Below are 12278 nucleotides of genomic sequence, written 5' to 3'. Positions count from 1 at the left end.
TGACAAAGGAACTGTGGTTGCATGAAACATATAACTAAGTTAAGTTGCTAATTTTCTTTTCATGTTAGGTATACTGTTTTGAAAGTCAATCGAGCAGCAAAAAGTGAAAAGTCCCGAGGCAAAGGTGGTACGAACATCTTGTCCGGATCCTACTCGGTGTTGAGTTCAAAACCAAGACTCAAAAACTTAGCATATGTGGCATAAAGTTATGAATATTCATAACCGTGGCGTTTAGGGCACATTTAATATTTGGCTTGGGCCCTACACGCCACGGTGTTTGCAAATGTGGGCAGAAGTTGACATGCTTGTTGAACTCGATCGATTTTCATTGTAAAACTTTTTGCATGTGTATATGAAGGTATATACTAATAATGTGAAACCTGTCTTCGTAATAAAACCCTGACCTTTGGAAAAAGTTTGTCACGTGGCATTATTTCGAGAGAATTGACGAACTTTAATTTTCAGGGAAATTTATCCCCTAGGTGCATCCTTCCTATAAGGTAATTAATTGTTTCAGCAGATATGTGAATCCGTAACGAACTGAATTTATATTTTATGTTGCAGAGCCAACAATGATTACAATTGTGACTCACAAATATACGACCCCTTTGCATGAAATGGAACTTCATAATGTGTTCATAGGTTTGTATCAACCAAAATTTATCTTGGACTGTCTAGCTGTGTAACACTTGCATAGCGTTGTTGCAGGGAATAGAGAATGTTGTGAATTTCAAACATACTTAAATAGTGATGCTTTATAGAGACCCTGCTTTAACAGCAATTTTGTAACTTTATCACACCATGTGGGCAAACAATAAAACACATATAGATGTGGTTTGGGGTGGCAGTAATGATAGTGGTGGATGTGGTGTTGCCGGTGAGAGTAGCAGTGATCTTGATGATGATGATGATGATGCTGATGATGGTGATGATAGGGGTGGTGGTGGTGGTTGTGGTGATGATGATGGTGCTGTTGGTGGTGATGGCGGTGGCGGTGATGATGATGGTGGTGGTGGTTGTGGTAATGGTAGTGGATGTGTTGGCGATGACGGTAGTGGTGATGGTGGTGGTAGTAGTAGTAGTAGTAGTAGTAGTAGTAGTAGTAGTAGTAGTAGTGGGTGTGTTAGTGATAGCGGTAGTGGTGGTGGTGGTAGTAGTGGTAGAAGATGTGTTTTGATGACGGTAGTGGTAGTGGTGCAGTGGAAGTGTTGGTGATGACGGTAGTGGTAGTGGTAATGGTGCAGTGGAAATGTTGGCGATGACGGTATTGGTGATGGTTGGGGTTAATGTCATTTATGTCAAACACACAGCATAAGGTAACCATATATCACAATACGTTAATCTACTGCATAACCTTTATGTATTATTTCATAAATCTGCCAATATTTTCTTAGGACTGATTGTTGCTGTGGTAGTGGTCCTAGTGGTGACTGTACTCATTGTTGTACTCTGTGTATACTTACGAAGAAAGGCAAAGTATGTCTCTGTCTGTCTGTCTGTCTGTCTGTCTGTCTGTCTGTCTGTCTGTCTGTACGTACGAATGTATGTATGTATGTATGTATGTATGTATGTATGTATGTATGTGTGTGTGTGTGTGTGTGTGTGTGTGTGTGTGTGTATGTATGTATGTATGTATGTATGTATGTATGTATGTATGTATGTATACAAGTAATAAATGCCGTCCGGGTAAATACACGCCGACGTACGAGGCGTGTATTGCCAGGATGGCATTTATCTTGTACCCCGGCTAATAATTCAATGGTGTCATATTCTTACCAGGAAAAACTTCATACACTCATTGTTTATGTTTTGATTTTCGACAAGACACCCTGACGCCAACGTGACTTCCAATCGAAGCTGACTATGTATTTGCTTGATATTATTATGCAGGACATTCGTACTACAAACTACTCAATACAATCACATCCATCATGTTTGTACAACTAGTGATATGAAATTTAATCGCCACTGATAAAACAAAACCTGGCTACTGACATCAAAAATACAACTTTCAGCGAAATTGTTTATCTGTGTCTAGTGTAAAGAAACAGCATATTAATTACATGCAAATGAAATACATCATTCAAACTTTTGAAATGTCGTGTATTACGAAGCAATAGTAGTACCGCCTACCTCTCGCAAGTTGTAGTAAAATACACCATTCAAACTACAATGCAATACCGTCCACAATTATTGTGACTTTTTGTCCATTTATTTTATTCACCTTCTAAATACACTCTGATGTAATGTTTATTATTACGAAAATAGTGTTCAACGTGTGAACGGAAGTCTTATCTCAGTGTTCAGTCACAGTCAGGGGTCATGTTGTTATGATTGTCTGCGTCTAATCACTCTTCCCTGGATGGTATTTGGATCTCATACACAGAAAATACACTCCCGCCACTGACATTTGATAAATTTGCTACTCTGCTGATACACCGGTCTTCACGCTTTTCCCTGATTGGTCAATAGCCTCATTTGTAACTGTCAGTCGAAATTTAACGCCAAACCGGAGTACAAGTATGTATGTATGTATGTATGTATGTATATATGTATGTATGTATGTATGTATGTATGTATGTATGTATGTATGTATGTATGTATGTAATATGTATGTATGTATGTATGTATGTATGTATGTATGTATGTATGTATGTATGGTATTTTCTCACACTTTAAAATCATTACCTACAGGCTTGAATCGAAACATGACAATGAGAGTGAACCATCACCACTCGGAGACAACGAACAAACAACCACACAGGATGGACAATACACAGTGCGCTATTCAAGTATAAAAGGAGTAAACCACTATGCGTCTATCGAAGATGCATTTTTACCATCTACCGATCGCGAACAACCGACATTTTTACCATCTACCGAACAACCAAGTGTGAATCCTGTCATGAGTAGAGACAGCAACAACCTTCAGAACTACGACGTTGTCACGTGGTCCCCTGTAGATGGCGCTAATCACACAGAAGGAAACAGTTCCGAGCCAGTAAACAACCAAACAATGGTAGCCCATGAATATGCCGAAATAGGACAGGCACCCCCTACATTACAAAACACTGATAATATTACGTCAATGTCCGGCTTTGTAGATAATATTGTTTACGAACCGAGCCAAAACAATGGTGTGCATATCAATTCTATGATACATTCCGAAATCTTATAGACGTGTGACGTCATTGGTATTTTTGATGTCACAAAAATGGCGCCGGACTGCTCCGATTTACCTTATAGGTCTTGAGAGTATCTTCATACAATTACGTCATATGACATATAACTTGTGAGAAATGACTTTGTATTTTTAAAAAAACAACCAGTATTTACATGTAACAAATCGTTATACTTTCTGATAATGGACGTAACAATTTGTCAAAATAGTGCCAGAAGTCATAGTTAGAAGCAGACGTTTTTAGCAACGCACTGTCAATCAATACTCATTATAGCAATGTCATCATATGAGATTATTCTCTTTTGTAGTGTGCCATGCAGAGGTGAAATGTGTAGTTCTTTTTCCAAATATTGTACAAAAATCATGTTTATTTGGTATATATACAAGGAAAAACTATGACACATATCCGTTAGTAGTGGTATTATAGTGTTTGACAGACAGGCAGACACAGCCAAACAAACAAACAAACAGACAGACAGACAGACAGACAGACTGACAGACAGGTAGACAATCAAACAAACAAACAAACAAACAAACAAACAAACAACAAGGAAAAATAGAGAGACAGACGGAGAGACAGAGATACAGAATGACAGACAGACAGACAAACACAGAGAGACAGACAGACAGACAGACAGACAGACAGACAGACAGACTGTAAACAGATTTGTGTAGCATGCTAGCACTACACATAGTACAGTGCAATATAACCAATCAAATATTTGTTGGGGTCCTCGCCCATTGAATCAGAAATTTAACTTATTACTATATTACTAAGTAACATAAAATAGAACCCTAATTGACATGTACAATCTAATTATTGGTATTGTAACAACTTTCAGTGAACATATTGCTGTTTGTCTCGTCCAAAAATGATACGCTATTTACAACTTGTGCAGCTTTAAATATGTCAAAACCGCGTGACGTTAAAGGCCTGGGATTCAATCCTAGGTTACCGCATTAGTGTTATCTTATCATCAGATAGTCGGAGTCACATGATAAGGATTACATGGGATCGTTATTTTGTTCTTGACTAACTTCGATAACTCTGCTAGACAACTGTTTTTCACACTTAGATTTATCCCAAATCGTACATTGGTCTTTAAAGGGGTAAGTCAGATTATGTTAGGGTGTGATGACATGTGTACCCTATATAAACATTAGAATAACGTTATGACCTACATGTCTACTTAATCCCAAGGGTTCTGGTTACTCTCTTGAGAAGAGTTTGAAGAAAAACATTTGCGGAGTGTTATCTCTGAACGTATGACATGGTCTTTCACCTGTATGCGGTTTGTTTGGTATGCACAGTATGCAATATAATACATTGGTTATCATGATATTCTCTCAGTTTGAATGCAAAGACTTGGATCTCTCTCCAGTATATGTTCAATGTGTTATGACATCTTGAACAACATGGCGGATATTAGACGCACTCTTATATTGTATCTGTTCTTCGTGTTACAAGTGTGTACATCTTCGTCCGTAGAATCATCAGCCTGTCGAAGACGTGAGCTACGCTACGCATTATCACGACCTGGGTGTATACCAAGAACCGTCGTGACGCACGGTTGCAGGGGAACGTGTGCATCCTACTCTATGGTATCGTCGGATGATGTTCACAATTTAGAGTACTTTTGCCAGTGCTGTCAACCCATACAGGAATCTTCCTCGAAAGAGAGGCTATACTGCCCGAATCGTCACCAATCTCAAAGGGTGATCCGTGTCACGTTGAAGTCAGCTACAGAATGCTGGTGCAGGCCGTGTACATATGCTGAACCGTAGAACGCATATTAAACTGAATTGGTTACTGGTGGGAATTAAGGAACCGAGCAAACCAACTGAATTATGGATCTATGTTCGTAATGTACGCAATAACATATCTAGGACGGTATATCAATTGTAATACTATTATTTATGTTTAATAACTTCATATTATTTACTATATCAGAGGGATATGCGCAAAAGAAGAACCATACAACTTGTGACGTCAGTATAATACCAGGTTTGCTACCAATAGACAGGAAAATGCCTCTTTCTTTGCGTCAACGTACACATTTATCTTTCGTTACTTCCCTGGAACAATATGCTCTCGAGAATGAACATGAAGTACTAACCAGACTTGTACAAATGTATTGTTCTTTTTTTTTTCAAGACGTGTTGACGACAGTTGATGCAAAAATAGTTTTAACCCCATATATATTGCAGAATCTGAGTTCTCAATTTTATAAAGTTCCGTACAAAAGTACTACATGTGATAAACCAAGAGGTGATGACATGTACAATAATCTGCGACTTAAAAAAACATCAAGTTTTCATTTTATTTCACCTTTGCAAACTCTTATCAATGTGTTTAGCTAGAAAAAGGATTGTACTTTAAACTATGACTATGTAACACACTCCTATTCGAACTTTGGTTATGGACATAAAGCAGACCCAGGCGGGAAAAGAAAACATTACACTATTCTGAAGATAACTGTACAATGTATTATGATATGAAGATAACCAGAGCTTTGTTTTGACAAGGCCATGGCAGCGAAGATTGTGACACGATCAACTTAACTTGTGAATTGACTGACCATCAAAAACACATACAGCGGTTTGCATATTACTGTTCACTGACTGACTATATTTGCTTCAGTCACTCAGAAACCAATGAGAAGAACTGCAATGCTACATTTTGAGATAACAAGATTGTATTCTTGGGGTATTTTGTTTTTAAACGAAATGAACGTAGTGTGTTACCATGCAGACCAGGGGATGCAGAAATCAAATGTAGACAAAAACATTGGCGCCCGCGAGTCTGCATCTAGTTGCAGTATGTGTAATCGGTTGACTCTTTTCAATTCGAAGAATTTGGTGTGCAGTGATGACGTAACTAATTTGAACAGTTCCCTCATTACTGATGTCATTTTCAATAAATCGGATATGTGCAAAAACAATGGTCTCATAACAATTTTGTTGGGTGTTTGGCAAGTGTACTATTTTTGTGATGAGTACAAGTGCGTGAGTGAGTGTGCGTGTTTGTGTGACAGCATGTGATTTTTTTCTTATTTCTTCCAACTTTCCAATTTAGTTTTTTTTTTCATTTGTCTTATTTCTCATTATTTTCTCATTTATTTACTTATCTATCTATCTATCTATCTATCTATCTATCTATCTATCTATCTATCTATCTATCTATCTATCTATCTATCTATCTATCTACTTATTTATCTACCTATCTACCTACCTACCTACCTACCTACCTATCTAATTTATTTATTTTTAATAACTCTCTTGTTTTCATAAACATAACTAACTAAGCCTGGAGTCGCGGCCCTGTGGCGACACTCGACGAGTCATTTTGCTTTTCAAACAGTGCCCTCAACGACAAACACAAGATTATTCATCTAGGACGTTCAAGGCACGATGTGTCGCTCAAGCTCTATAAGACTGCACATTCAAGATAAAACTATATACGTTATGTTCTTCTGCGAGGTTTTACCCAAATTAAATTCATAGTTCAGCTTGAATAATTACTATCTACATCATAAAGCGTTATTTGATGTACAGTTCCCCCAGAGCACTGAAATATGTTGGGGGAAAAATACATCAAATCTGTCATACACAACATAAACAACATATGAGACATGTCGATGGTGTCACTCGTGTTGGCAACAATTCGTGTATTTTATATATGCGATTTTATGACATGGTGCTCACCTTTGAAACCAAACTGATCTTTTTCCCAACTTTGAGTATCCATATCCATTTTCAACTCAGCTGTTGAGGTCAGAGTTCACGCTATCCGAACGGATGTAACGTAAATGATACGGGTAGTTTGCCACTCCACATTTCTGACCAAATCAATGCATTCGGCGACAGTTGTGTTGAACAGACATCATTTTCCGTCATATCTCCAGATCTCTGTGTAGAGAATCTCTGAATCAACATGTCCAGTGATACAGACGATACAGAAGAATGCAGTCAATACAAATTTGGGTGTTGCGAGCAAGATGGTTGTCCAAACCTACATGCAGTGTTAGATTACCCACCATCCGGGCAAGAATGGCAAAAAGAACACTTAGATAGACTAGGGTTGATTTGTACACCACTTGGACTGGGACTACACGAGAGTATTTTTGTAATCGGCCAGTGGTTAGTGTTGAACACCCGAAGACTTAACGATCTTTTTGGACCAGTACGAACTACGTTTGACGTTCCTGCGACTTGTGTAACTTGGAAAGGGAGGAAAATTGACTTTACTGAACTGTCTTACCATTTAGAACGTAAGTACATGTCTACTGGGTTGAACTACTCGTGGCTTATGCAACTCTGATTGACGGTTGGTAAGATAAGTGTAAAATTTAGGCTGTAAGTTGTAAGGGACCGGACATTTTTAACTAGGGGTGGGAGGGTGGGGAGAGGGAGCATTATTTTTGAAGTTGGATTATATTTTCTCATTGTCTAGTTCCTATACAGTATCGTTACGATTTATACCGTGACACATAGCACCACAGTTGGCATCCAGACTATTAAATTTTCTCGATGCCCTCTGTCAGACAGACTGACCTACATGTACTTCCGATAAACATCAATATCTCCAGTATCCCCCTAAAAAATCTATTATATCTGTGACTTGTGATCTTTGCTTATTTATATCTATGTATTTTAAATTTGTTTTACTGTACAGGTGAAATTGGTGAGCTACGGCCTGGGCCTGATCTGTTTGTACAAATGGTAACCAAATTCTGGTGTGAAAACAACATGCAACTAAATAAGGCAAACACTCTTAGACTTGCAGCTCAGGCTCTACATGTAAGTAAAAATAAACTCGAAATACCATGATGTGAAAGTGTGGCATACTCTTGGTATTTTCACAAGGGTCTTGCATTTTTGTCTGCAGCCATACTTTCATGAGCATAAAGTCAATGAAAGTGCAGCCGAAAACACTACAAGCATGAGTGCATACCCCCCTGAGTAACTATATTTGAAATCATGTTTTATATGCTAGTGTTATTATGTTTATCTAAAACAGCAAATTTTGTAAAAATCATACTATGTGATTATGTGCTTTCATGTATAAGGAATGTTTGATTCTCATTTGCATATCATTTGCATATCGGTATGCAATAATGTTTTTGATATTGCACTGTAGTGTAAATACCACTAGTATGTGTACACACCAGTAGAAGTAATCACTGGTATGTATGTAATATTACTTACACAGTACTTCATCTTCAAAAAATTCAATATTTGCTGAAATAAACAGTCGATTGACACAGTAATTGTTCAAAATTTTGTGGATGTCCAATACTCATGGTTATACGTTAGTAGACCAACATAATATGTGATGGCTCAAGTTGTGATGCGATCACTATAATCTGACAATAAGTCCAACCACTATATTGAATTTAATGTGTTATGTGATGACAGGGTTCTCCTTTCATCAATAATGTAAATTGCTGTCCAGAAAGAAAGTTTTGTTTCAGCATCCCCTGAAGGTTACAGGCTAGGTTTCTACAGGGTGGAACCATAAACAGTGTGGCATGAATGAAATGGTTGACTGCTGTACGTGAAAGCCCCAATATGTTTAACATTCTACTATTTTGTGAGAGTGCATGTTCATGAACTTTTCTGGGTTCATACTTCTTAATGAAAATTTCTACTCACAGTGACAGTCAAAATATTTCTTGTAAGTGAAACCAAATTTGTCAGTACACCCCTGATAAATGCTGACTTAACATCGACAAAAATTTTTTCCAAGAAATTTTGTACCTCTGTGAGTATAAATTTTCATTAATAAATTGTACTATTTCATTTATGATTTTTTAAAGATTTGTCAGAAAAAATTGTCAAACACCTATAGATGTTCTGTCTCGACCACTTATAATAATGAGAATATTGCTTTCGTTATTAGGACTCACTCTGCAGTGGTGGTCATCATAGCTATCTGTCTGTCTTGTATAGATGGATAGACATACTAAAGGAACCCAAAATATCTGAATTTCTATTGGATGATTTGTTAGCTGATGTAATAAGAGCAGTATGTGACAACACACAAACCCACCTTCTTGTCAAGTGAGTATATATATGGGTGTTTTGGGAACCTCAGTGGGGGTGGGGGGGGGGCAGATAAAACTGTATTGCTTTGTGTATAAATTGCTCCTAGATTTTCACAAAGGGACCATTGACATTAAAGGAACACCAGCTGAGTGTATATATTTTAGGGTGAGATTTATTATGCATATTTAAAAGTTACTTGTATTATTCTACTAATGGGCACTCAGGCTTAGTTATGTTTATGAAAACAAACAAACAACAAACAAACAAAATAAATAAACCAAACAAACGATAAATAAATAAATACTGACAAGCATCAACAAGAGATTAGTAATTACAAATCATTATCAACTACAAGAATTACTATATGTTTTCCTATATGTGAAATGGTCACAATTGTATATATCCCACAAGAGATGTGACTTATCCCTACCAAATGCGAGTAGTGTGTTTTAAGTTGTGAAATTATTGTCAATTTGACTTCTGATAAGTAAACTTCCATCTTACTTGAACAAACCTGCTTAGAACTCACATATTTACGAGGTGCAATTGACATCATAAAGTCAGCTTGTACTACTATATAGAAATTGTAAACCTTTTTTAAATTCCTGAACTTGAACTCGTGATGTATAGACCTAATTTGCATGTTATCACTTCTCATTTCATATTAACAGTTATAAACATGAGATGAGGAAAATATAACATGCAAAACACAAGTTATAATATTTTATTAACAGATGTGACTCGAGTGATCTTTCTTTTTTACCCCTGTATGTACATGTAATATAATAATCACATACATTTCTTGTATAAAAATGTTCGTATTGGTAGTATTCGTCAATCAACTGCAAGGACTTTGAAAATTGCTGACAAAGTTATAACAGTTGAAAGTAATATAGAAGTACGTAGTCCAAATAAAGAGGGAGTACTTCAAGTTATTACCAGTACAAAAGTAGGTATCAATATTTCACTTGATTTTGAGAAATTAATTTTTTTCAAATATTCCTCATAAAAACACAAGTACAAGTTATTCGATATATTTGGTGACATAATATAAATATTGCTGTTGCACTGAGGAACACATTGGAGATAAAAAGAAATACATTTAGTTATCATCTATTTCCTCATATCAGAAAAATTAAACTTGTCACTAGAGGGCGTCGTTTGAAAGCAGATTTTCAACCAGAATTAAGGGCCTGATTACTTACCACTGCAGTGTTCATTGAGTATCATCCTTTCCCAACAATCCTTTCCTCAAGTTTCAGTACATGTAAATCCATTTTGTCGTTTGCAAAATTTATGTGCATATGCATGTCATTGACCTTGACAATAATACATTATTATTCCCCATCTCTTTTATCTATGGTGACCTACCCAACATTTTAAAGAGTTACTTTACAATGTTTTTTTTTCAGTGTGAAGTACCAACAGATATGACTCATGTAAATTTACATGGTGTAAACAGAAATGTGAACCAGGAGTACTGTACATATGATATTGGAAGCATCCTACCTCAGATGGCATGCAAAGCATTGGCAATCGGTGAAAACAGTGCATTTAGTAGTACCACATACACCACTGTATACCAGATGGTCTTTCATGTCATGCAAAGTAGAGAAGGTAAACCTAACCAAGTGTGTGTATGGTTATCCAGGTGTCATATGTCATGTAATACACTTCAGTGTGTGACAGATCAGCCATTTCCTAACCCGCTTGAAAGATCAGTGTTACTTTATGAACACAGACAATTTGATAGACTAGATAGCAGTGCAATATCATTCACATATCGTGCTATCAAGGCTGCCATTATTTTGTTCAAAAACATGCATTAAAAACATCAGTAACAGTAATAAGAAACATGTTTTTTGAAAGATTTCTGTTCTGAATGTGACAATTTGTTTTATACTTGTTTACCGCCTCTGTGTAATGATTACCTAAGAGACAAGGCCCAAATTATGACATTTTGGTGGAGATTTGATTCCTGATAGAAGGATTTTAGTGAAAATCACTGAAGCTATGATACTACAAGCAGCAGCCTTTGCGCCCCAATCCGTGAGGGCGCCCTCTGCATTGACACAGTTATTAAGCACAATCTAACATATGCCATCTACTTTTAAAATGTAATGTTTTAGAGATTTTGCTTTATATCTCACAGAACTCAAACTGATTGTAAACCGATAACATATACCAATGACCAGGACGTGCACAATATAGTATATTTGTTAAATAAAACGTTTATCAGATGTTATTTGAACAAAGGTGTTTGCATGGAAACTGTAAGTATGTATGTATGTATGTATGTATGTATGTATGTATGTATGTATGTATGTATGTATGTATGTATGTATGTATGTATGTATGTATGTATGTATGTATGTATGTATGTATGTATGTATAGCTATTATGCACAATTTAAACTGCAATCTGAGTCAAACATATGTTTATATGACGACCCATTCCTGATATTCAAAGTACATCTTAATATATCATGTTTAAATTAGTCTATAGTCAGATTCAGTCCATTATCCGGCAAATTATTTTGATAGTAGGTAATAATGATGTCCCTAGACATGTCTAGATTATACATTATTCAACGTAAGATTATCTAATCAACTTTGTCATGTAAAACTGAGTCAAATCACAAATATACCAGTTTTGCTAAAAAGCCAAGGGTGATATTTTCATTATTGTAATATAAGCATTTTCAGATAATTCACATGTCGTTTTCATCATCATCATCATCATCATCATCATCATCATCATCATCATCATCATCATCATCATCATCATCATCATCATCATCATCATCATCATCATCATCATCATCATCATCATCATCATCATCATCATCACTACCACCACCACCATCATCACCATCACCATCATCATCGTTTCGTCGTCGTCATCATCATCATCATCATCATCATCATCATCATCATTATCATCATCATCATCATCATCTCAATCAAAAACGACATTTGGAAGATATAACATCAGAATGAGACTTGCATACAGTATTAGCACGGAAATGTTAGGTATTTATTGCTGTAAC

At 36.3% G+C, this 12278-nt stretch overlaps 1 protein-coding gene across 1 annotated transcript; it reads left to right on the top strand.

Annotated features, from left to right (window-relative positions):
• Positions 1–4597: 4597 nt before the first annotated feature.
• On the top strand, positions 4598–4966 carry LOC144448134 (bursicon-like). Its single transcript, XM_078138287.1, has one exon. It carries the CDS (start codon positions 4598–4600, stop codon positions 4964–4966), a length of 369 nt encoding a protein of 122 aa, XP_077994413.1.
• The last annotated feature ends 7312 nt before the right edge of the window (positions 4967–12278 follow it).

Source organism: Glandiceps talaboti, chromosome 17 (assembly GCF_964340395.1).
Source record: "Glandiceps talaboti chromosome 17, keGlaTala1.1, whole genome shotgun sequence".
NCBI classification, from domain to species: domain Eukaryota; kingdom Metazoa; phylum Hemichordata; class Enteropneusta; family Spengelidae; genus Glandiceps; species Glandiceps talaboti.
The sequence above is the reverse complement of the archived record's forward strand: the minus strand, read 5'-3'. Positions and strand labels throughout refer to the sequence as shown.

Bases quoted from the DNA above. Each gene is read 5' to 3' on its own strand.
- LOC144448134 (XM_078138287.1), top strand. From the start codon at position 4,598: ATGGCGGATATTAGACGCACTCTTATATTGTATCTGTTCTTCGTGTTA.